General features: G+C 45.4%; 1 protein-coding gene and 1 non-coding gene across 2 annotated transcripts; both read left to right on the top strand.

The window, feature by feature from the left end:
• The first annotated feature begins 4,786 nt into the window (after nt 1–4,786).
• Nucleotides 4,787–18,087, top strand: COA7 (cytochrome c oxidase assembly factor 7). The gene is made up of 3 exons (XM_075556173.1): nt 4,787–4,934; nt 9,867–10,007; nt 16,900–18,087. Exons 1-3 carry the CDS (start codon nt 4,829–4,831, stop codon nt 17,346–17,348), a joined length of 696 nt encoding a protein of 231 aa, XP_075412288.1. The 5' UTR covers nt 4,787–4,828; the 3' UTR covers nt 17,349–18,087.
• LOC142437920 (small nucleolar RNA U13) lies at nt 7,577–7,680 on the top strand. The gene has a single exon (XR_012782419.1). It is a non-coding gene; the product is annotated as a small nucleolar RNA U13 (small nucleolar RNA).
• Nucleotides 18,088–27,073: the final 8,986 nt, after the last annotated feature.

The raw sequence follows: 27,073 nt of genomic DNA, 5'->3' as shown, positions 1-27,073 counted from the left end.
CGGTTTTCCTGGTTACGGTAGTATGAGTACAAAAACATTTACACGGAATAGTAGAAACAGCTTTTGCACTATTTGCTTTCTCCTAACAGTCCAGCTTTAACAACTATTGGCAGTTCATTGTATTTTCTTTATATTTTTGACTGTATCAAATGTTATTTTAAACAAAAAACTGTCACACAACTTTTCCCCACTTAATGAATTTTGAACATGTTGCCATGACTAGACCTATTTGTCTTTTTTCCCCCAAAACCATTTTATTGGGAGCTGATACAGATATCCTATCATCCTATAGTTCAATCACATCAAACAGTATTGTACAATTGCTACCAAAATCAGCTTCATCTTTTCTAATAGTTGTATTACATTCAAATCCCTTATTGGACATTTGTTGTTTGTGTTGTAGCAACAGCACAACAAAAACTGCAACAAATACTTGTGGAAGCATTTCTGTAGGACATACTTTTGGAAGTTGAGTTGCTGTGTGAGAAGTGTAGGTTCATTTTAAATGTTGTTATTGTTGTGAGTCAGTTCAGACTCATCGTGACCCTAAAAGACAGAGCAGAACTACCTCTTACCAATGTGTTCTTAAAAGACATCAATCCATATTCCCACCAACAGTAAATACAAATATTGACTTCCTAGCACCTACACAAGCATAGGAGGGACTTCTACTTCTTTAATATATCGGTGTTAGCTTAGTGTCCTCTGTCTTACTCCCCTGAGGAGCCCTTGTGGTGTAGTGTTTACGTGTTGGTCTGCTAGATGCAAGCTCACCAGTTTAAAACTAGTCTCTCTTTGGGCGAATAATGAGGCTTTCTACTCCAGTGCAGAGTTAACTTCTCAGAAACAGAGGCATTTCTACCCTGTTGCACGGGTTCAATGGCAGTGAGTTTTTGTTGTTTAAAAGAAACAGAACTCTCAGAAAAAATTCACGATTAAAGGATTTATTAAGGGAGTTAACAAGTTGCAATGCCAGTGAGGAATGCTCAGGATAGACTTGTTTTTCAGGACATGTCACAAAACTCTTTCAGGTCTGCTAGTAAATGCCCAAAGGGGCATACCACTCCCCTGTAAGCCTCAACTCGAGGCATAGGCTCAAGCTCCATGGATCAGCAAGCACAACTTCCTGCATTAAGATCCAGAGGCATTCTAACCGCCCAAAGCCAGCCTTCTGCACAAAAGCACTTAGCAGTATTTGTTCCATGCCGTCGGGCAGTCCATCGCTCTGTCCCATGCTCTGGCTCCTGGTTCTGCTACTGCTACTGCTTCTCTGATATTATAGCTGTCGCCTGGACCCGGGGGTTTCCTATGTAGGGATCACAAGTACAGAAGATGTACTCTACTCCTGACTCTTGGCAGGTGATGAGATCGCTCTTCCTGCTTCTTGGATGGCTCATTTTATACACAGCAGGATGGCATTGCAGGGACTCCTGTTCACAATTACTCACAGGTAAATCAGTATCTTCCCCCACCTTCTAATCAGACCCGTTCAGGGAAAGGCCATTTGGTGGGCATTAGAGACGTGGCTAAAAGAGCCACATTAAATCATCTTCTGCCCCTGAAGATTGGACAAGTGAATGAGGAAGACGACAGAAGAATTAGTGCATTTGAATTAAGGTGTGGGTGGAGAATTTTTGAGGTGGACTGCCAGAAGAACAACAAAAACTCTCTTGGAAGGATAAGCCAGCGTGCTCCTTAGAAGCAGGGATGACAGAACTTTGTCTCCTACACTTTGGACGCATTAGCTGGAAAGCCCAGCCCCTGGAAAAGGGCATCATGCTTGGTAAAGTAGAGGGACAGCCCAAATGAGCAAGCCCTTCGATGAGATGAACCAAAGTCATGGTGGCAGCAATGGGCGCGAGCGTCACCACCACGATGGGGATGGTGCAGGACCAGGCAGGGCTGTGCCATTCTCTTGGGCCTGTGTCCCTCTGAGTTGGAACAGACTCGATGGCCCCTAACTACAGCAACAACAGTATCTAGCTGAAAAATGACATCAGATTGTTATCTGTTTACCTTCCTTTAATCATCAGAAAGTTTCTGGGTGGTGCAAATCATTTGCCCCGGACTATTCACCTAAAGGTTAATGATTCAAACCAGGAGAAAAGGTCTGGTGATCGGCTTCTGTAAAGATTACAGTCAAGAAAACTCTGGAGAACAGTTAATACAGGGATCATCAGGAGTCAGCAGTGACTCTCTGGCAATGAGTAATCATGAGCAATCATGAGCAGGACTTTTATTTGTTTATTGGTCAATATTTTCCCTCTTCATTACTAAGCATCTAAACAACACTGGCAAAAGAATACTGTGAATAAAAAGAGAGAGAGAGAATGTATCCAAAGTACCAACCTATCGTTAGTACTCAGTAAACATTAGCTGAGTCTAAGTCTGGAGCCCAGTGGGGAGAGATGGATGGGGCAGGAGTGCCCTGGATCTCTTCCCTCCAGGACCATCTGTGATAGCTGGTTGCTATGAACTCTACAATGTCTGACTTCTCCTAGACCTCAGTTTCACAGTCTGAATAATATCTGAAGCAGCTTCAGGTTTATTAAACAGTCACTTAGGAGAAAAATGAGATCGATTTATAATAAGCAGATAGTCAGTCATATGCTTCTTCAGTAACTAAAACAAGTAAGTTTTAAAAAGTAAATGTGAACATGTATAAGAAGAAAGGGAAAATAATCCTAAGGAGATATAGATTGAAAAAGAAGCTGACTGCCCTTCTGGTAACCTTAAATTTCCTTTTAAAATGTGTGACATCATACTTGATAGAGCTGCTAGTCCATCTTTTCACCAATTGTATAGCTCCCTCTACCGGTCAGGTGGTCTCATTTAGAGATGCAGTTCAACACAGTAAATATGATAAGGGGACAGATTTTTTGTATCCAGGTAATGTCTCCTCACTGAGCTGTGCTCTATTCTTGGCCCCATAACCAGCTCAGCGGACAGAGAGTTCACAGTCTCATGGAGGAGATGGACTCATGCAAATATGGGCGGGAATGACTTTGAGCCAGGTTGAGTACATTACTTACATGAATTTGTAGTCTTACCAAAAGTCATATAAGGGTTCTCACTGTCCGTGAGGAGCTTCTGACTCAGCAATGCTGTAGGACAGGATAGACCTGTCCCTTTGGATTTCTGAGACAGTAACTCTGTAGGGGCGTAGAGAGCCTCATCTTTCTCCTATGCAGCCATTGGTGGTTTCAGGTTAGTAGCCCAACATGTAACCACTATATCGCCAGAGCTATAACCCTATAAAAGGGTTATAGAAGAGAATTTAGGCTAAAAAATCTGATTGGTTCAAAAATCACAATTTAGTAAACAATGGCACAGGATCTGACAAAGATCTATCTGTACCCCAAAGTCAGTCCTTTCCTACTAGAGTCTATCATACTGAACCAAATGATACAGACCACTGAAAAGGGAACATCTAGTTGTGCTTTGAATGTGTGTGGCTGGGAAGATTTCACAGAGCAGAGAAGGGTGGTCTGGGTACCAAGAGCATCAGTAAACGGGGACACGAGGCTTGGACCTCTTCTGAAAACAGCAAGTTGAATCAGTGTGGGAGGAAGAGAGAGAGGCAAGACATGAGAGTGGAGTCTGATTGTGCAGGGCCTCATAGCCCAGGCTAAGGAAGGTGGACTCCAACCTCCAGGTGAGGGCTTACAAAAGAGCAAGTGGGCAGAGTTTTTCTCAAGGTGATCAGGGATATAAGAAACTTGGGAACATGTGGCGCATCACTTGGAATGTCTATTTTACTTACAAAAGCAATTTTATGTTATCCTTTCAAAGATGTATTGTAGAATTGAATGTCAAATCATATGAATTTAGAAAACACCAATCCCAAAGAAATGTCCCAGCTGTAGTAAGCTGCTTCCCAATGAGGGAACTGGTTGTAAGTAGTAACTGGGGGGATAGTTTACTGCTGGAACTCTTTTGGGAAGCATTGCTACAGGAGATTAAAAACTATAGGCTTGGATGCAATTGAAAGATGAATAGGGCTGACTGCTTTTGGAGAGATTCAGCTTAGGCTTTCTTGAACGAGAGAACAAAGCAATAAATAAGTGGAAAAAATTTTGTTTCAAGAAAAAAAATGTTGCACACCAATTACATCACTTACTCTGTGACCTAACCTTTGGGCAATTACTTCAGCCCTCTCTGCGTCCTGCTCCTCACCAGCCGAATGGAGACAGTAATAACACATGTCCCATAGTGTCACTGAAAATTAATGTGCATGAAACTCTTAGAATAGTCTGGCGTAAAGTTCAGTGCTGTGGTCAGTCATCTCCCACAACCATTCATTCCTTAGCTAAGTCAGCTGGGGGCCAGGGTGGGTCTGGGAACAGAGGGACCAGACTGACCACTACACTTGTGTGAGCGTATAATATTGCTTTGTCCGGCGGCGCCTGTTTGCTGAGTAAACGAATGGATGAAGACATTCCTATGAAACAGTAGTCTTTGAGGGCGGGGACCATCCTTCCTATAGGACCGAGCACCTACCTGGGCGAACAGTGGTCCCTTTGGGACTGCTTAAGTAATGAAGGAATGGATGGCTAATGGCGGCGGGCAGGAAATCATGATGGCCAGAGGAGGGCCCCTGAAGTGCTGTGGAAACAACGCCGCCGTCCTGGTGACGAGGTCAGCAAGCGAAGCGACGCGGCGCCCGTGCGCAGGTCCCTCGGCGGGGCCCAGTCATCCGGAGGGCGGGGCGAGCGCGGCCCAGGCCCCGCCCAGCTCGCTCACGTGACCCGGGGCGGAGCGGGGCTCAGGCCACGCCCTCCGCTCGCTCACGTGACCCGGGGGCGGGGCGAGGCGGCGAGCCACAGCCATGGCCGGCTTGGTGGACTTCCAGGACGAGGAGCAGGTGAACTCCTTCCTGGAGAACATGAAGGTGGAGTGCAACTACCAGTGCTACCGCGAGAAGGACCCAGACGGTGAGCGCCGCCGCCGCGACCTGAGGGGCCCGCGGGCCGCGTGGACACGCGTGGGGGAGGGGCGGGGCGGCACGTGGGCGACCTCTGCGCGGGAGGGACGGTCACGTGGCCGGCGGCGGGGTTGCGGGTGGCCCTCGGGGTGTGGTCTGTGGGACGCTCTAGGTCCGGTGGCGGGGGCAGGGGCAGGGCAATGCCCGTCGGGACCCCCGGGGACCTCGGCCTGCAGGCGGGCGGGCGGGACGGGCAGAGGCGCTGGCAGTGTTGGAGCTGGAGAACGCGGAATGCCCTGTCTTCGTGGAGCGTCCTTTCCGGGCTGAGCCGTCCGACCGTCGATGTAAGCGCAGGGCTGGGCGAATCGGGAGTTGCGGCCCCGTCCTAAACCCCCTGGTTGGGAAAGCGCCCGGAAAGTACCCTTCGAACAAAGCCGGAGGATGTCAGCGGGCACCTAGGGATGGCTGCCTGGCAGGCGGCACAGCGGGTGGGAAGGCCCCAGGCTGGGAACCGCAGTGCGGGTTCGTGAACTTGGGATTGAACTTTGAATGTATGAGTGGGTTGGTGGTGCCTAAAGAGCTGGTTCAGAGCCAGCAAGGATTATCCAAAAGCAAGGTAAGCCCATGCTTAACCTACTTATTTGTGTAGTCAGACCAATGCCTTAGGGTGGTTTCCTTCCTACTTCATTTAAAATAACAATTATAAAACTAATTAATTTGGTTCTACCTTCCAGTACCTCACAGTCTAGTTTCCAGAATAAGGCATAGCAATATTCAGCGTTAACTCACTCCACAGAGTTGCTCTGCCGTCCATTGGCTTAAACAGAATCAGGATTTGCCTTTGGAGAGGTGGGCTGTGTTGGGTAGAAGAAATTTGTAGGAGACAGCAACTGAGGAGAAGACTTTTGGGGAAAGTCGGAAGGGACAGGTAAATGGAGGAGATGAGGGGGGCGGAAGAAAATTCATCTTCTTTTGGAGCATTTGAAGACAGCTGCAGTTGAAGTAAAGTTTGGAGAGGGAGCCTGGAGCTCCGCAACAGGCCACCCTGTGAATGCTAGGAACGGAAAGCAGGCTTTATTCCGGAGGCCACAGTGAGCTGCTTGGGTCGTTGGTGAAGAGAGGTCCTGGTAGTGTACTGGGAGCGGATACAGAGCAATAGAGGGAAGAAGATGGAGTTATAACAGAGATTGGCTAGGGGCCACTTAGGAGACCTTGACCACTTAGCTTTTGATAGTTTCCTTGAAAGCCTCTCTAATTTCTCACCTATAATCTATTTTCTACTTAAAGATAATATCTTAATTATGCTAAATATTGGTTAGATTTTAAAATAACAGAAATAATGTATTTGTTAGTATCAGGGCCAAAATGTATTCCTACCTAACTTTCTCTATACTCATCCAGACTTATACGAACATCTGAGGGGGCTTAAAAATGAAAACATAATGGAGTTTTCCCACAGACTTTTTTTCTCATTTTTTCTTTATTAAATCATTTTATTGGGGGCTCATACAACTCTTATCACAATCCACACATACATCCCTTGTGTCAAGCACTCCTATACATTTGTTTCCCTTATTCTCAAATCATTTGCTTTCCACTTGAGCCCCTGGTATCCACTTCTCATTTTTCCTTCCCTCCCACAGACTTTTTGAAGGCTCCTCATATATGAGTGGATGTTAGGAAGTATTGTTACTGAATCATAGAAACCTTTATTAAATAAAATATCAAGGTGAAGAACTTTCTCAACATACCCACCATCTAGGTCTGTGCTCATCTGATGACAGGAGTTCCGTCTTCCTAACCGTTCCCTGAAGAATTCTGCACTCTGGTTTACAAACTGGCGGCCTGCAGACCGCATGCGGCCCTCAACGTAATTTTTTGTGGCCCATGATGCTCTGAAATAAAATGAAATAGAAAAAATTGTTATGAAGGAAGTAGCACGTAGGGGAGATCAAGGCAATGCCGTACACACAATTCCCTTGTCAACTCTTTCACTACTGAAGACGAGTATACACGTGGCCCAGTGCCTTTCCTGGCTGTGGACGTGTATAAACGCGCTGAGTTCCGGCGATGTTTAGAAGCGATGTGTCTGCCACTCTCAGTGTCACGTAATATAAACATCCCAATAGTGAAAAAGTTAAAAAGAGCGCTCTTGGTTGTGCTGTTAAGAATCATACCTAGCAACAGCGCTAGTTAACATGTTTAGAGGGAAGCCATTACGATGTGTATCATGTGTCAGCTGCCCAACATTTTGTGTTTTTTTTATTAGTTACTTTGTTATATTTTCTGGTCACAACAGAAGAGGTAAGTAAAAACTAGTAGGAAAGCGCTGGCAAGTTTCTGGTAAAAAAGAATAATTTTAATTTTATAAATACATAAAATAAATATTTAAATAAAAGCAATTATATAGTATTGTAATTATCCTATCCATATTCCTGAGTCCTCACTTCGAATATAAATTTAATAAAATTTGTAAATGCGATGTGGCCCGCATGAATCTTGCCTGTTGAACCAAATGGCCCGTGTTTTAATTGTGTTTGACACCCCTGGTTTACACCATGTCGAACAGCTGTTTGGACATTGTCAAAAGAATCAAATTCTATTCCCTTAAAATGTTCTTGGGGTTTTGGAAACAAAAAGAAGTCTGCAGGGATCCTTTTCCGGTTCATAAACATGATGATCGGGTCCTCACGCGTCTGTGTGACATGTGCCTCCCATAATACTTGTTACGACGTGGGCACATTACCCATCTGACACGAAAAGAAAAAAAAAAAAAGAAATCTGCAGGGCCTGGAGAGGAACTGCAGGGAGGATAGTTTCTCAATAAAATTCTCATAGAGCATCCCCTTTTTACCCTGGATGAATGAGCAGGTACATTGTTATGATGGGGGGAAAAGTTTTCTTTTTTTTTAATCATTTTATTTACAGCTCTTACCTAATCCATGCATACATCCATTGTGTCAAGCACATTTGTACATATGTTGCCATCATCATTTTAAAAACACTTTCTACTTGAGCCCTTGATATCAGCTCATTTCCCCCTTTCCCTATCCTTCCTTCCACATGAATCCTTGATAAATTATAAATTATTATTATTTTCATATCTTACACTGTCCACTGTCTCTCCCTTCACAGGTTTCTGCTGTTCATCACCTGGGGGCATGGGGAGGTTATACGTTGATCATTGTGCTTGGTTGCCCCTGTCTCCCCCACCTTGCTCCTACCCTCATGGTTTTGCTACTCCCATTACTGTTCCTGAGGGATTTTTCTGTCCTAGATTCCATGTGTTGAGAGTTCTTATCTGTACCAGTGTACATTCTCTGCTCTAGCCGGGTTTGTAAGGTAGAACTGGGGTCATGTTGGTGGTGGGGGTGGGAGGTGGAGGAAGCAGAGGGATGTTGTTTGTTTCATGGGTGCTATACTGCATTCTGGCTGGCTCAACCTAGCTGGTCTTCATATAATACTTTTTTAACACCCATCATGCTGAAATCTTGCTGAAGCCAAGATGTTCACTTAAAATTGAAAATGGCAAAAACATTTTTTTAAATTGGAAATGGCAAACCACATGAGATCCCAATTTGAGTAGCTGTTGCAACCATTGGTAATTCTGTGGTCTTCTCTCAGCATTTTCTGGACTTCATGCATAATTTCTTCATTTGTTGCGGTTGACAGCCTTTCTTGAATCATCTCTGAGGTCTTACCAACTTTCCTTGATCCATCTAAATCTAAACATTTCCCTTATGTGGGGCTGCATTGCTGTAAACTTGCCACACTTCAATAGTTTGGGAAGGTGTCCATGTGAGTTTTGTTTAAAATTTGATACTAGCTCTCATCTAAAAAAAAAAAAAAAAAAAACCACACTTTTTTCCACAGCACAAAAAGTATCCTTGTTTTGAAGACAACCTTATGAAACCTTATCTGCAGCCTTCCACTGGTTGTAGACGTGTTTGAACATACTTCCTTTGGAACAAATCCATGCATGCATGAACTGGAGCCTAAGAAGCAGATCAAGCCTTCCAAAGATTTTATCACTCCACTCCTAAAGCACTCAGAACAAAATCCCAGTTCCTTTCCTCTATGAGGCTCTGTGACCTGCTCCTTTCTTTCTCATCATTCCGTACCATGCAGACCTAAGTCCTCTCTCCTTGTGTTTGCGGCTCCCTGTGCCTGGAGCTTTCGTTGCTGTCCCACTTCGGTGTGTGTAAATAGCTAGTGGTTTCTGTTTATTCAGTATCCGCGCAGACACGTCCTCAGTGAGCCCTCCCGACCACCATTGCCCTACCATCTGCTACAAACTCACCCTCCTGTTACTTCATTTTTAGTATTTATTACTGTTTGAAACATCATGTTTACTTATTTACTTATTGTCTGCTTCTTTTTCAAGAATAATAAGTTTTAAGACGCTAAGTGATTGAATTCCCAGCATCTAGAATGACGTTTGTTACATAGATGTTCAAGTATTTGTAGCATAAAAGTAAATGGGGAATATGATGTGCGGTGTCAGTGGGTCTGAAGAGGAGTGAGCAGAGGGGAGAGATGATAAAGGGCTCAGAGACTCAGGTGGGGGCCGGGGGAAGGAGTAGCTGCTCCCTGTTCTTGATGCTTCAAGTTCCCCTCTGATAGAGTAATTAGTTACAGCCCCTTCTTGCAACCAGCCTAGGGGCCTCTCTTTGGTTTTCCCATCCAACTGTTGCCTGATAGGAAGTGCCAAAGCTGGCAAAGTTTCTGTCCTGGAGGTTGGTAGGGCTTTGGGCCTGACAAGAAACAGCTGGCCTGCTGAGTGGTGAGGCCAAGGTCTTCCAGTCCCAACAGTGCTCAGTCTGGCAAAGGGGAGATGGGGTGTCCGTCGGAGTGACTGAACTCTTTTGTGCCCTTTGTAGTACCATCAAGCATGACACCCCTTCTTCCCACCACCTAGCAGCAGCCCTTGTCCTCTTCACAGGTTGCTATCGACTGGTGGACTATTTGGAAGGGATCCAGAAGAATTTTGATGAGGCCGCCAAGGTTTTGAAGTTCAATTGTGAGGAGAACCAGCACAGCGACAGCTGCTATAAACTGGGGGCCTATTATGTGACCGGGAAAGGTAAGGAGAAGCCTGCTTTCTGCGGACTTGTTGACACTACAGTCGGTGTCACATCTGAGGCCTCTTGCTGAGCCCTCCTGACAAGGGGCCCTCACAGGCATTAGGGAAGTGAACGGAGGAAGATTCATAGAGAAGAGCTCAACACAGTGATGGGGAAAGTGCAGTCTTTCTCATTAGACTCGAGAGAATGCTGTTTGCAAGTGGTGAGACCTCTGAGCCAGTCGCTGTTATGCTGTGCCTTAGTTTGATTGCTTCTCAAATGGGTGAAATGGTACTTGCCCCCTGGAGCTGTTGGTGAGGAGTCGTGTTGGATAACGGAGGAGGTAAAGGCGGCAGTACAGTGACTAGCACAGAGTAAGGGCTCTTAACGCTCTTTCACCTGTCTGCAGAGTAAATTTGTTATTTATTTCTGTATACCAAATTACCTCAACAAATATTGATTATCTTACAGTTTCTGTGGGTCAGGAATTTGGCTGGAGCAGCTTAGCTGAGTGATTCTGGATATTTGGAGGCTTGGCAAGGGCTGGACAAACTAGTTCTAAGGTGGCTTACTCACACGGCTGTTAGCAGAGGCCTCCGTTTTCCAGCGGGGCTCCTCCAGAGGACTGCTTGAATGTCCTCAGGACGTGTCAGCTGGGCTCCCCTAGAGCAAGCGATCCAAGGGGAGAGCAAGAGGGAATGTGCACCATCTTGTAAGACTGGCCCTAAACACATACATTTCCCCCCCATTTCTGTTATAGGCCCACACAAAGGAGAGAAATTAAGTGCTACCCTTGAAAGGGAGGACTGCTAAAGAATGTATAGACGAATAGGGAATGTGATCTTTAATGTTCTTAATTTAGGCCAGGATGATGTTTGACTTAGGGCAACTTCTTTTGTGCCAGTAGAACTCCTTAGGGTTTTCAAGATGTTGAAGGCCTGTCTTCTGAGACATGGCTGCAAATGTGCAAACTGCCAACCTTGTCACCCAGACAGTTCATGATCTTTAACAGAGAATTTCCCCCTTCCCTTGGCTAAATTTTTATCCAAAACATTCTCTTCTGCTGCTTGGGTTAGCTCATTTAGGTCTCTTGTCTTTTTTTTTTTCGCAGGTAGCTAAAATGAACTTTTAAGACTAAAACAAAAATTGGACAAAAGATAAGAAACACCAATTTTTAAACATTGGATAATAGGCAATATAGGCCTGTAATCCCTGAGAAAAGGGAAATAGCACAAGGCGAACCCCACCCACAATCACTTTGGCTTTTTGCCTGGAGGTGATTTCTAGGCTAGGCTTAAAGAGGAAGCCAAGCAGAGCATGTCTGACTTGCTGAAGTGAGGAAGCAGGTAAGAGATTGTGGCCACTGAGTCACTGAGTTCTTTGGGCAGGATACTAGAGACAGGACCTGCACATAGAAAGAGCTTCAGGAATCCACATACAGGTCCCTGTAAGTATTGGGAAGCTGCACATGTCTAGGTTTAGGACCCAGAGACCTGTAATGAGAAACTACTATGGAACTGTGTGTTGACATATTTCAGAAGATAAACAGTGCTGAGTAGCTTGATTTTCATCCAGCCAGAATAAAGTATCATTTCTAATGTCCAGCATAAAGTAAGAAATTATTAAACAGGTGGGGCAGGGAAACAAAAAACAATCAATAGAAACAGATCTAGCAATGACGGATATGTGGGCATTTACAAAGACTTTAAAACAGCTGTAAAAGGTTTAAGGTTTTATTAATAGATGATGAACATGAGTGAACAAATGGGGATTTCTCAGTAGAAAATTTCAAACTACACAAAAAGAACCAAAAGCACACCAGCCTGTGTGATCACGAGGTGTAAAAGGGACCAGGTGTCAGGCATCAAAGAACAAAAAATCAAATCATTGTGGCTGAGGGAGAGTGCAGATTGGGGAACCAAGACCCATCTGTAGGTAATTGGACTTCCCCTTACAGAAGGGTTACAGGGAGGAGATGAGCCAGTCAGGTTGCAGCGTCACAATGATGAAACATACAACATTTCTCTAGTTCCTAAATGCTTCCTCTCCTGTCTCCACCAACCCCACCCCCACCCGTCACTCTCACGATCCCAATTCTACCTTACAAATCTGGCTAGACCAGCGGATGTACACTGGTACAGATAGCAACTGGAAACACAGGGAATCCAGGACAGATGATCCCTTCAGGACCAGTGGTGAGAGTGGTGATGCCAGGAGGGTAGAGAGAGGGTGAGGTAGAGAGGGGGAACCGATTACAAGGATCTGCATATAACCTCCTATCTGGGGGATTGACAACAGAAAAGTGGGTGAAGGGAGACATTTGGACAGTATAAGATAAGACAAAATAATTTATAAATGATCAAGATTTCATAAGGGTGGGGGTAGCGGTGAGAGGGGAAAAATGAGCTGATACCAAGGGCTCAAGTAGAAAGCAAATATTTTGAGAATGATGATGATAACAAATGTACAAATGTGCTTGACACGATGTATGTATGTATGTATGGATTGTGATAAGAGTTGTATGAGCCCTCCCCAAATGATTAAATTTAAAAAACCCAAAAATGAAATTCTAGAATTAAAACAATATTTAAAGTGAAAATTTAATGGCAGCTGATTGAAGAAGGTACAATAGACACTATTTAAATTGAATCAAAGAGAAAAAAGCTGTTCCACTTCAAAAAAGACCTGTGGGACACTACCCATCAATCTAATGTGTACATCTTAGAGTCTGAAGAAGGAGTGAGAAATTACTATAGAAAAAAATATTCACTGAAATAGTGGCTAAAAACCCCAAATTTGAGGAAAAACATCTTCTTTTAGTTCCACAAAATTCAGCACTCCTAAACAGGATAAACAAAAGGACACAAGTAGGCAATTTGATGAAAACCAAACAAAATTTTGGAAGCAATTAGAGAGAAAGGGACTTACATTCAGGGAACAATGGTGAGCATTCGCATGTCTCATTAGAAGTATTGTACACTAGAAGATAAACCGTCACATCTTTCAAATGCTGAATGAAAAGCAGGTTCAACCTTTAATTCTACTCCACAACAATCACCTTAAAAACGAAGAGAAAGAAATTCCCTTTCAGATAGCAAAAGCTGAGATGAATGATTTGTACTACGATGTTTCCGATAGTGGCAGGGTGGCAAATGGAAGTTCCGGTCGCCACCAGGAATGAAGAGCACTGGAGATGTGTGTGAGGTGGGGTACAGCCCACAGGCAGCCTCTCTTCTCATACCAGTTGCAAGTTCAGGACTTCACAGGAGTGTCCTGAGGTTTAATAATTTGCTGGAAGAGTTCATCAAAAAACCAAATTAATTTCATGGCCATTATGTTGATTTCAATTCGTAGCAGCCCTATAGGACAGAGTAGCATTGCTCTATTAGGTCTCTAGCATCTGGTGGCCCAATGGTTAAAGCACTCGGTCTCAGACCAGAAAGTTGGTAGTCTAACTGCTCTGTGGAAGAAAGATGTGCTTGACACGATGTATGAAGTGATTAGTTCAAGTGTCGCGAAGTAACTGCTAGAGCTAAAGCTGACCCACAATGGATGTATATATGGATTGTGATAGAGTTGTGTGAACCCTGAATAAAGTGATTTTTTTAATGTGCTGGGAAAAACTTGGTTTATACTCGAGTGTTATATATATATGTATATATAAATATAATTTTGACTGTTCACAAAGTTTATTTAACAAAAACATTAACATGAACAATGTATATAGCCTCATTTTTACACTATAGTAAAACAGGTCCTTTTGATAGTGTGGTGTGTGGAAGCAACTGATGTCTGTTGAACAGAGCCGTTACTTACCCTTGCTCCAAAGCTTCTAACGTTACCGTACCATTGCCTTTAACACCAGCATTCCAGTATGTTCTGTCGTCCACAGTTGTCATCTCCACACATTCTTCCATGACAAGATTCATAAAGGGATCAATTCCCTGAAGTATCCTTGGACGTGTCTGCCATCATTTAATTTCAATGATAACTTCTCGTCCATAAAATTTTCCAACTCAGGTGATGAGCTTTGTCCATGTGCCTTCTCTGAAGGCGCTGCCTGGAAACAGCGTCCATGGCCTCTCTGGACACCAGTCCTTTGGTTAGCAATCGAGCTCTGGAACCACTCCACTGAAATCACTAAAAACGTTATCCTCATGGTTACAGCATATTATAGTCAAAAGATACAGACTAAACCCTGCCATGGGAAAAGCGTTGGTCAGAGTCTAGGGAACTTCCAAGCCCCAGTCTCCAAGAAATCCTTTCCCAGTGGAATCATGGACAGCACCGCTCTCCTGGTAATACGTGTAACAGCGTGCATAGCCTATGCCAGCCAGAGAAGCTCATGCCAGCCTCGGTGTCCAAACTTCTTACTGTGGCCCCATCACGTGGGCCTCGTTGATTTTCCACACTGCTCCACACTCGAGGTAAGAGGCTGAGCCGCCCCAAAGCCCCCGCTGAGTCACATGGCAGAGTGCTCTGCGACCGTAGGCCCGGAGCAGCCCAAAGCCCTTCATTAGGCATGGGAGTCTAAGGAGTTAGGGCTTATTTCCCAGAAACTCAGGGTGAATTAGACTTGTTTTGGGGCAAGGTTAAATACCTTACTGTATAATATAGTTAGTTTAGACACAAATGGAGACATTGCCTCCTCATTTCTTAATGTCATTTAAAGACTCTAAAGGGAGTTTCAATTTTCATATAGAATTTAGAATTAGCTGGATCTATTGAGGCTGGAGGAACCCTTGAGTCTGTTGCTCTGAGAATAAATTTGAACCTTGTATTGAAACTATCCCTGAAACGAAACAGTTTGGCTAGATTAATGATGAGTATTCACCTGAGCACTGCTCTCTTATTCTGAGGCCAAATGAGATTGACAACAGTAATTCTGAAGACAGATAAGTAGCTGAACAGGCAGTGGTGGTGAAACAACATGGGAGAGTGCTAAAAATGGTGATACAATGCACAATTGAGTTGTACGTGTAGAAAAGAATGTGTGAATGGTATGTGCATATCTTCACCCAAAATCTTGACAAAAGACATTAAAGAGTGATTAATAGCAAAGCATTGTGATTCTTATAGAATAGATAGAAAATATATGGCAGCAATAGCACAGAGGATGACAGTATAGTAAATAAACACATTGTGGTTTTTTTTGACACTTTGTTGTAGTGTAACAATTCAGGATTCTTATATATGAAGTAGTATATAATTCATGGTCAATTATGATAAGTTAAGGCTGGATAGACCATTAAGAATAAAAAGGGGTAGCTGAGAAAGTCAATTATAGAAATAAAATAGAATGTTCAGTTCAAAGAAGAGGGGGTGGTGGGGTATCAAAAGAACATATGGGAAACAAGATTATAGACCCAATCCCAATTATATAATTACACTAAATGTAAGTAGAATAATAAACAGTCCAATAAAAGGCAGAGTTTGCCAGACAAGATTTTTAAAAAGCCAGACCCAACTATATGCTGTTTAAAAGTAGCCCGAGTAAATTTTTAAAACTCAAAGGACTCAGGGCATATAAGTATAATAAATCTTTCTCAAAAAATCCTGTCTGTTAACCAATAAAGAATGGTTCCTAGGGAGGAGACCAGCCAGTCAGGGGGCAGTGTAGCAATGATGGAACATACAACTTTCCTCTAGTTCCTAAATGCTTCCTCCCCACCCCATCATGATCCCAGTTCTACCTTACAAATCCGGTTAGACCAGAGGATGTACACTGGTACAGATAGGAACCAGAAAAGGGAATCCAGGACAGATGATCTCTTCAGGACCAGTGTGTGAGTGTCGATACTGGAAGGTGGGGTAGAAAGGAGGAACCGATTATAAGGATCTACATATAATCTCCTCCCTGGGGGATGGACAACAGAAAAGTGGGTGAAGGGAGACATCGGACAGTGTAAGATATGACAAAGTAATAATAGTTTATAAATTCTCAAGGGTTCATGAGGGAGGGAGAACAGGGAGGGAGGGGAAAAGTGAGGCGCTGAGACCAAGGGCTCAAGTAGAAAGCAAATGCTTTGAGAATGATGAGGGCAACAAATGTGCTTGACGTACAGTGGGTGTACGTATGGATTGTGATGAGTTGTACGAGCCCCCAATAAAATGATTTTAAAAAGAATGGATCTAAGGATATAATTCAAGGATGGAAGAAACGCTAACAAAAGTACTATGATAAGAACAGAAGGGACAAAAGCAGAAGGTGGCGGGCTGACGCCTCACGGTCCTTTCTTCGTAAACTATTCCTGCTGCTCGCAACAGCCCAGATAGAGTTGTCATGATACCCTGGGCACTTTCTTCAGTTATCTTTATATGTAAGTATCTGTATGTGGTCGTTTTAACGTTTGTTTCACTGAGCTACTGTGCGTGGTCCTGTTCCCCAGGACCTAACAGCTAAACTCATTGTCTTTAAGTTGATGCTGACTCATAGTGACCAGATAGGACAGGGTAGAAGTGCCCTTTTTAAGTTTCTGAGACCGTAACTCTTTACAGGAGTAGAAAGTCCCATCTTTTGAACTGCAGACCTTATGGATCATAGCCCAATTTGTAACCACTGCCACAAGGGTTCCTAGGACCTGGCATAGGAATTGACCAAAAATAGGCATGCAGTAACAATCGCGGTGGCATAGTGCTTTGTACATGTGGCTGGTAACCGTCAGTTTGAAACTACCAGCTGCTCTGGGGAGAAAGACTTTCTACTCTAGTCCAGATGGAAGGAAGGTCTCCATAGCCACAGTGACAGTTTCCTCTGCCTTATGGGTTGATTACTGCAGGGCTCCTGCCTCTCCTCCTGCCATCCTCACAGTACATGAATTTCATTCCTGAAGCCATCCTGCATTTTGGCTGGAGACATTCAGAGTGCACCTAGCTTGAATTTACTTTCTCTTTCTCGTTTTTTTCTCCCAGGCGGACTGACTCAGGACCTGACAGCTGCCTCTAACTGCTTTCTGATGGCCTGTGAGAAGCCAGGAAAGAAGTCTGTGGAGGCATGTCACAATGTTGGCCTCCTGGCACATGATGGACAGGTCAATGAGGATGGCCAGCCTGACCTGGGGAAGGCCAGGGACTACTACACAAGGGCCTGTGACGGCAACTATGCAGCCAGCTGCTTCAACCTCAGTACCATGTTCCTCCAGGGCGCACCGGGTTTCCCCAAGGACATGAGTCTGGCATGCGCGTACTCAGTGAGAGCGTGTGACCTGGGCCATGTGTGGGCCTGCGCCAATGCCAGCCGCATGTACAAGCTGGGGGACGGTGTGGGTAAGGATGAGGCCAAGGCCGAGATGCTCAAGAACCGCGCCCAGCAGTTGCATAAAGAGCAGCAGAAAAGTGTCACTCCCTTAACGTTTGGGTAGCAGGGCCAGCCCTCCGGGGCAACGGACAGCCTGAGGCTAGTACCTCCTGTTTCTGAGAATTAGTATCATCCTTTGAGATCAACCTTCTGGAGCATGAAGACTTTGTTGAACTTGATGTCACCTGGTTTCATTCAGTAGTCCTTTATCTGGGTGTGTTCTGTGAAGACACCCAAGTCTAGGGGGTCTTGGCCCTCAAACTTCTGCAGCTCTTTGAAAAAGAGAAGCACGTTTGGGAGCCATAGACACTTGGTGGAAGGAAAAAAAATCAAGTTGGAGAAATCAGAAACCATAGAACCTGAACAAATCAGACATGACATTTTTATTGCTACCACTCCATCACTGCGGAGGGCGTGGAAATCAGAAAGTGCCTTGGTTTACGTAACGGAGAACCTCCAGAGCCCGAAACAGTCAGTAGTTAGGACCGCCCCGCTCTGCCTTGAACCTTCTCTTTTGCCTTTAGAATGAGGTCTCTAAATAAACTCAGAGCAGTCAGGAGGTGTGTGTAACATGAAGGTTAAAGGTTGTCTTGCTTCAGGGTTGCCCAAGTGCGTGAAACACAAGCCTGCCCTCTGGTAGAGGAGACCTTCATGGTGAGTGATTAGCGACCTCAGCAATTCACCTGTCCCTGTTCATCATGCTGGGGCAGCGGATTATTCCAGGCAGCTTCAGCTGGAAATTCATAAGAATGGACCTTGTGACACGTTTTGTCTCCTGAATAAATTATTTTGATTTATTAGTACCTTGTGTTCTGTGGTGTCCACTTCCGAGGCCATGGCAGGCTGTGCCTTTTAAGAATGTCAAAAAAAAAGAATGATTGTCTTGTATCTCCCTGGTCACTAGGGGGCGAGATGGTGGTTTGCCTGCTGATTACTGTTCTGCTGCCACCACTTCCTGCTTGTGGCTTCCAGGTTTGCAGCTCCTGAAGGAAGGAGGCTTGTGTGACCAGCCAGCTTCTCAAGTTGATAGAGGGAAGGGGCTTTTCCCCCAGAACAGGGCTTTATAAGACAGCGAATGGTATTTCAAGAATGTGAAGTAGTTTCTTGGTGTGCTCAGAAACTAAGGGAAAGGGTTGAGGTTTGGGATTGTAGAAGTAATAGGTTCTCCTTATCTGCACTCCAGAATGTAGAAGGAGAAAGTGACCTTCATCCCCTGAAGGTTTTAGATAGGAATAGCAACATTCATACAATTGTTACCAGTAGTGTTACATATTTAATCACACTGAAGACTTCTCACAGCCCAGTTCCCACACAGCACCCGGTGCCTCCCTTCTTGGGATCGCACGTTGAGGTGGTGCTGGGAACAGTGGCTTGACTGTCATCAGCCTTAAGATGTTACATTGCACAGAAATGATTAGAACATAGTCGTTTACTGTGGTCCAGTGGGATCCAAGGCCATTTCGGAGCCAGGCCACTGGGAGGCAATGGCAACAGAGATAAGAGCCAGTACAGACGAAGTGCGCACATTTGTACAGCTTTTGAGGCAAGGTTTGAAATGAGGCTCTCAGACTGGTCACAGCATCTTGCCAGCTGGCCTTTAAGTGATCTTTCAGAGTTATTTCCAGCGTTTCCCCTCCAGGCTAGCCTTGGACTGGAGGCAGGAAATTCTGAGATGGCCTGGGTAGTCTTAACACGGAAGATTCTTAACTGGCTAGTGGTTTGTGTTCTTATCCATGCTCTCTCTAGTTTTATTTCCCACTGATTAGTGGTGGGAGGGAGGGAGGCAGGAGTTCCTGAGAGGCAGGGGAAGGAAGGCCGACCCAACAAGGGGTGCTGAAGCAGCAACATGCGCAAAACTTAGCCATGTGGAGTCAAGTATATGTACTCACCACCACCGAGTTAGTTCTGATACAGTGATCCCATGGAACAGTAGAATTGTCCTGGTGGATCTCTGAGACTTACCTCTTAACAGTCGTAAAAAGCTTCATCTTTCTCCTGAGGTGGTTTTGAACTTGTAGGTAGCAGTCTAATATATAACTTACTCGACCACCAAAGCTAGCATGGAGTCAAGCATACAAAAATAAGTTTGTAGCTTGGTTAACAGGGCAGACAATGGAGCCTCCGGCATGGGAAGAGCCAAACATGTTTGGTGGTTCTTTTTGTTTTTTAATTTATGAATAGCTTGCATTTTAGTTTTTTAAACTTGGATTGTTTACTAGAGTAAAAAAATTTTTTAAATTTTCTTATGAAATTGAATGATTTTTGTGACAGTCAGTGGGCCAGAGGGAGACTGAATCCTGTCATTGAGAATAATTCTGAATCAGTCAAAAGAGAGACTAAGCGTGTGTGCTTAGGGCCCCTAACGAAGTGAAAGAAACAGGAATCTTTTTTAAAGCATCAAATGCTCACGGAGGAAAAAAAATGCCCTGAAACATCTTTTCCCTCCTAACACATTTTACAGTTGAAATATGTTTTAGGGTTCAAAAGAGACCCCAAATCTGAAATACAAGTTAAGGAGATCATTCATTAGGTCAGAAACAGGACAAAAGACAAAGAGATATCATCTGGATAAAGGAGACCATTAGCACAGAGTTTTTGCTGTGATCCACAGCCATCAAGTTCATTACAACTCCTAGTGACCCTGTAGGGCGGGTAAAACTGCCCTTGTGGGTTTCAGAGACCGTCTTCATGGGAGTAGATGGTCTTGTTTTTTTCCCCTTGGAGCGACTGGTAGTTTTGAACTGTTGGCCTTGTGTTTAGCCCACAGCATAATCCACTATGCAACCAGGGCTCCTTGGTAAGATTCAGAGACTTAGAAAGGATATGGGCGGGCAAAGGAAACAACCGCGTGGTTGGTAGCAAGTCATTACATCACAGAAGCAGGAACGGGGCCATCAGTGGGACATGTACATTATGTTCGAAGAACGTCCAAGATTGATCCAAGATCTTTTGACCACACCAGTCAGGACTTTGTGACCCCAATATGGCAATCCTTCTAGGTCACACCCAGGCATCTATTCAATGTACTTTGCTTGAGGGTAAAATTACACATCCCTGGTTAATGATCAGAAGGAATTAAATGGGGGCTTAATCCATATGGGGATTCCACAAATGAGTTTGGGCCTCACTGTTATCCAGAGCCTTCTGAAACCTGGCACGCAGAACTTCAGCTTTAATCCAGATCTTACTTTGCATTCTACATTAGTAACTGGTAGGGGGCATTAGACAGATCAAGCCGGGGTTCTGATCTAAAATTTTTTTTAATAACCAACTTTGGTCTCAATACCCTTGCCCATTATCGATAGTCCATATAAGTGGGCTCATTATATTTTCCCTTTCGTGACTGATTTCACTCAGGCTTAATTTCAAGGTTCCCTCCTGCTAGATTTGGCCTCTTAATCCCCTTGGACAGGTTGCCTAACCTGAGTCAGGGGGTAACAATGTCTTCTAAAGGTTGTTAGGAAGACTACAGAGTAGCTCGTACAATGTTTCCTTGGATGCTTGTTTTCTCTCCAGTGGCATTGTCAACTTGTGAGGGAGTCTAGCTTTTTAAAGTGGCTGCCTTTGCTGCATCCTTTTACTATTTAAGGCTGATGGTGGGGCTTGCTAGGGCACTCCCGCCACAGAACAGCTGCAGGAGGCAGGACTGGTGGGGACAGAGGGTCTCTCCCTCCTCCCAGGAGAAAGTCCCTGCAGATGCTTGCACCTGCTGGGGGCCCGGAGTGGAAAGTATTCCCAGCTCGTGCCCCTCCCCAGGCTTGGGGCATGGTGATTATATTACAGCATATAAATCAGGCCTCCCACTGCCTAAAGGGGAAAAGGCCAAAATTCTTTGCCCAATATACAAGTCTCCCTACCTCTGTCTCCAATTTTAGCCCCTGGGTTGGGCTTTGGCGGTGCAGGAAGGCTCTGCACCCCCACCAGAGCAAACAGTAAAAACAGCAACGGCAACACATCCAGGCTCTTTCTTACTGCCCTGTATGTTGGGATCCTGGTTCTGGAATGCGCTTGCCCACCATTCCTGTAAGACTCCAGGACACCTCTCCATCCCCCAGGTGGATGTGGAGGCTTTCTCTATGCCTATCTACACCCTGAGTAGCCATCTGTCACAGCACTAATCACTCCATTGTCATCTGTTCCTACGGGCTCCTCTCCCCTTGGGATGAAGGGGAGTTCCCGAAGTGCAGGGCCTGGGCTGGCTTCATTTCTGCTCAGTGTCCAGTGTAAGGCTGGGCACATACGAGGCCTACAGGGGCTGCTTGCTGAGTGGAGCCACACAGAGGACACCTTACTAGCCTCCTATGGACCTTTCCCCCTGAGACACACCAGGTCATGGCTCTTGACAGCCTAGGCCTGTAATCCACCAGTTGTTCTGTGTTCAAAATGCCTTTTCTAAACCAGAACGACTGCGGCTTAAATATATGGTTGATCACTGCTCTTCTTGGGTTTTGTTTATAAATGACTGAATGAGTGACTAAAACACACACAGATATATATCTATATATTTAAAGAAAATGTTTGAAAAGGACCCAGAACACTGCTGCCCTGGTGACCTACAGTCAGCTCTCAACACTATCAGCCTTCACTCACTAGTCTGAGTTAATCTCCTCCTGGTTAAAGAATCACGAGGCGGCATGCCAGTTTCCTTGGACTACTCAGAATTAATGGTTTGCGCCTATCATCTCACTGCCACCGAGTCAACTTGGACCCAGAATGACACTACAGGACAGGGTAGAACTGCTCCGGGGGGGTTCTGAGACTAACTCTTTATGGAAGTAGAACTCCTCATCTGTCTCTCAAGGAGCATCTGGTGGTTTTGAACCGCTGACTTTGTAGTTAGTAGCCCAAGGCGTAACTTACTCCGCCACTAAGGTTCTTTTGCTTCCCTCATGCTCTAATTACTTATGTTTGTGCCCATGAGTAGTCTATGAGGAAAAACCAGGAAGCTTTTCTGGTATGACTCCGTCGTGTTCTTTACTCCTTGAAATTTTTGAAAAATCATTTTATTGGGTACTCACAGAACTCTTATCACAATCCACACATACATCAATTGTGTAAAGCATATTTGTTCATCCGTTACCCTCATTATCCTGAAAACATTTGCTCTCCACATAAGCCCCTGGCATCAGCTCCTCATTTTCCCCCTTCCCTCCCAGCTTCCCCCTCCCTCATGAACCCTTGATAATTTATAAATTATTATTTTGTTATATCTTGCCCTGTCCGATGTCTCCCTTCACCCACTTTTCTGTCGTCCGACCCCAGGGAAGAGGTTATATGTAGATCCTTGTAATCGGTTCCCCCTCTCTACTCCACCCTCCCTCCACCTTCCCGGTATCGCCTCTCTCACCACTGGTCCTGAAGTGACCATCTGCCCTGGATTCCCTGTGTTTCCAGTTCATATCTGCACCAGTGTACATCCTCTGGTCCAGCCAGACTTGCAAGGTAGAATTGGGATCATGATAGTGGGGGAGGAGGAAGCAATTAGGAACTAGAGGAAAGTTGTATGTTTCATCGTTGCTACACTACTCCTTGAAATTCTTTGAAAACTTCTTGTTCCCTATAGCAATAGTGTCGACCTTGGACCTACCCCCTCCATTCCTTGATCTCTTGGGGACCTGCTTCAAATAGATTTGGAGCTACCCTTCATCTATGACATGAACATTCTGGATTTTAAATGAACACACCCTGCCTCACATGTACTAAAGTGTGTAACGTGTCTGCAGTTTCCGTACCACTGCTTTAGCACTCTGCACAGCAATCCCACCAGAATACCCGTGTAAAGTCTTAACCCCCAGACACAAGTCTGGTCAGCTACTAAGAGTTCTTCAAAACTCGGCCCTGCCGCCACTTGCTCTAGGAAGCCCTCCAAGCCCCCTAAGGTCGGTGGCACTCCAGCAGCCCATGCTGCTACTCCTTCTGTTTGTTTGTTTGTTCGTGTACTGGTGTGGGCCTGGCTGGGGTGGGCAGAGGGGGCACCCTTTGTTGTTGCTCGGTCAGGTCCTGCACCATCTTCACAATTGTTCCTATGTGTGAGCACATTTTTGCAGCCACTGTGTCCGTCCATCTCATCCAAGTTCTTTCTTTTTTTGCTCCCCTTCTACCTTCATCAAAGTATGATGTCCCTTTCCAGGGATTGATCTCTCCTGATAGCATGTCCACAGTACAGGAGGCGAAATCTCACCAGCCTCACTTCTAAGGAGCATTCTGGCTGTCCTTTTCAAGACAGAGCTGTTTGTTCTTCCGGCTTCCAGTACTCCTTCCCAGCTCCATAATTCAGATGCATTGGTTCTTCTTTAGTCTCCCTTACTCCGTATCCTTGGGAAGAGGTGAACTTCCTTCACAGGGGGTATGTATGAGCCCAGGAAAGAGCCTTGCCTGTCATAGGTGATGCCAAGGGACTGATTCTGTATGTGGCTTGGGGTGGGGAGAGTGTGGGAGAGCTGAGCGATGGAGCAGGTAGGGATTTTAGTGCTCTCCTTCATTCGTTTGTCACTCAACCAATACAGCCTTCTTTTAGCGGGGTCCCAGGCTGGGGACCCAGGACTGGTTTGATAGGTGCCGTGGTATCTAGAAGCTTACAGTCTGAATAGTGATCTACTGATCACCTACTACGTGTGCCAGATACTAACCCTCTCAACAACCCTATACGGACGGTTTTCCTCTCACCATTTGGCTTTCCGTTTCAGACATTCAGTGAGGCTTAGAGAACATGGTTTGCAGGATACACAGCCTTGTGCAGCTGGGATTCAAATTCAGCTTGATTGCTAAACTCACCATTATCAACCTAAACCAGTGGTCCTCCACCTTCCTCATGCCGCGACCCTTTCATACAGTTCCTCATGTTGTGGTGACCCCCAACCATAACATGATTTTCGTTGCTACTTCATCACTGTCCTTTTGCTACTGTTATGAATCAGGCGATCCCTGTGAAAGGGTTGTTCGACCCCCAAAGAGGTTGAGACCCACAGGTTGAGAAGCCTGACCCAAACCCAGATAGTGAAAATACTCTGCAGTCTCAAGATTTCCAAACAGCCCTCAGGACCCCTTCTGGTCATGAGTTAAAAGGCTGCAGGTTTGGCTACAGGAGGAAGTGGTCTCCACACCACTCTGTGCCCCACAGCTCTCCAACCTGGGCCCATAGTGGGCCCAGAAGCTGCCGAGGTCAGACCTTCCTGCTCACATGACCCATCGAGCTGCCTGGCCAGTCCTCCCAAGGAAGTTGAAACCCAGCTGAGTTCCATCAACTCCAAGAATAGCAGCTGACCACCCTCACCCCCAAGCCCCAGGACGCCGATCAGGTTCCAGGCGGCCCCAGCGGGCTTCAGGCATTGGGAGCAGCAAGTTTTAACATGAAGTTACTCTGCGATGGCAGAAGTCAGCTGTGCTTATTAAAGGCTCATGGTGGCCCAGTGGTTAGGCAGTTGGCTGTTCACCTAAATACCCCAAAACACACACAAAAAACCCACCTCTCTATCACTGAGTTGAGTCACACACATGACAACCTGATAGGGTAGAACTGCTTCTGTGGGTAATTGACACGGAAACTAACGGGAGTGGAAAGCTTTGCCTTTCTCCGCTGCAGCGACTAGTGGTTTCAAACTGCTGACTTTGTGGTTAGCAGCTCCACAGGTAACCACGACATCAGCAGGGCTCCTGCTTAACCGAGACGAGAGTGGGCAATTTGAACCCATATTCCAAGAGAGAAAGGTGTAGTGATCTGCTTCCCTAAAGATCACAGACTGGGCCATGCTCACCGGTTGGATAGAAGCTGGTGGAGCCCCGAGACTGTGGCTCTTACACGCCTGCAGGCCTAGAAGTTCACGCACATTTCCCCCAAGCAAACAAGAGCTCTGTAACTTGCCTTTGACTGTCTGGCAGTCAGTGGAAGTGCTTAGTGCTTCGTGGTAACCCAGGATCACCGGGGAGGTCCACACTCCTTAGACTAATCTGCCGTTTGTGATCAAAAGGGCAGCCTTTACTAAAGAACAGGTCAGAGGAGTTAGGAAAGGAGGCATGGAAACAGGAAGGAGTGCAATCAATGACCGGAAATAAAAGGAATTGTTCAATGGAAAATGGATTTACTCTTCAAACTATTCAATTTACAATAAAAATATTTTTTTAAAAAAGACAAGATTACAGTCTTGGAAAGCTCATGGGTTAGTTCTACTCTGTCCTGTTAAGTCTGTGAGTTGTGCTGGACTTTGCAGCAATGGATTTGATGTGCCGGGCACCTTCTGGAGGAGCGGCTAGAGCTAGACGGTGAAAGAGGTTTAGGTAGTACAGAGCCCATTGTGTGGACAAGCAATTGGCACTCAGGGAAAACAGCGGCAGAGCCAGGGCTCAAGCCTGGACTGCTTTGCCTCTGTGAGGAGAGAAGAATCCTGGGCAGTGGAGAAAAACCTCTGCTGACTTCCAAAACGATGTTACCCAAGCAGAGTGGGATGTAGACATACAAACCATGAGCGCCAGTAAAGATGCTGGAGAGCAGTCTCCTGCACACAGGCCTGTCTCCTGTCAAATGAGAATCACGCCCAGCTGACCGATGAATAAGCGTAGACTTTGGAGCCAGCCGTGCACGTCTGGATTAGAATTTTGGCTCTGGCCATTCTTGAGTACAAGGCCTTGGACTAGTCCCATCTCTGTCACCTCAGCTGGTCTCTTCATTTACTCATTCCACAAATAGGAGTACCTACTACGGCCGGAGTGAGGCAAGGATGGCAAGACTGCTTGACGTACTTAGAACACGTTGTCAGGAGAGACCAGACCCTGGAGAAGGACATGATGCTTGGTAAAGTGGAGGGGCAGCAAAAGAGAGGAAGGCCCTCGGTGAGCTGGAAGGACACAGTGGCTGCAACTCTGGGCTCAGGTACAGGAACAATTGTGAGGATGGCGCAGGACAGCAGAGTGTTTTCTTCTGCTGTGCACAGGGTCGCCAACCTGATGGCCCCTAACAACAGCAACAGTGTCCCAGGTGTGATTCTAGCAGGTGGAGAGACAGCAGTCAACAGAGTGGACGAAAGTCCATACCCCTTGGAGTTAAACTTCTCAAAGTCTGAAAATACCTCAAGGGATGGGTGTGAAACTTAACTGGCAGAATGTACACATATCCAGTGGTGTCTAGAAAATACTCAGGCCTCAGTTTAATGATTTTGCTTGGTTGATGCTCAGTGAAAGAGCGTTTAATTTAAACGCATATCAAATTCAGCCATCTTATTTAACAGACAAGGAAACAGCCCTGGCAAGGCCCCAATCACTCTGTAACCCTGCTAGCCTCTCAATAACATTCCAACCCAGAAAGCTGTCTTTGACAAAGGGGGCCTTTAGGTAGGTGAGCAGACTGGATCTTAAAACCAGTGAGGTAAGGGTTCATGAGGGAAGGAGGAAGTAGGGAGGGGGTAAAATGAGGAGCTGATATCAAGGGCTCAAGTTGAAAGAAAATGTTTTGAAAATGATGATGGCAACTTATGTACAAATGTGCATGACAATGGATGGGTGGATGGATTGTGATAAGAGCTGTACGAGCTCCCAGTAACATGATTTTTTTTTTTTAAAGCCAGTGAGGTTCAAGGTAGACTTATAGCCAATTAGCAGACTCCAAAAACCAAGACGGGAGACCTGCTGGTATAGTGGGTTACACATGGGGCTGTTAACTGAGAGATAAGCAGTTCAAAATCACAAGCCGCTCCCTGGGAGAAGATAGGCTTTCTACTCCCATTGAGTCTTAAAGTCTTGGAAACCCACAGGTACAATTCCACTCTGTCCTACAGGTTCACTCTGAGTCAGATTTGG

Source organism: Tenrec ecaudatus, chromosome 1 (assembly GCF_050624435.1).
Source record: "Tenrec ecaudatus isolate mTenEca1 chromosome 1, mTenEca1.hap1, whole genome shotgun sequence".
NCBI lineage: Eukaryota > Metazoa > Chordata > Mammalia > Afrosoricida > Tenrecidae > Tenrec > Tenrec ecaudatus.
Note: the sequence above shows the minus strand (reverse complement) of the source record. Positions and strands in the feature narration are given on the sequence as shown.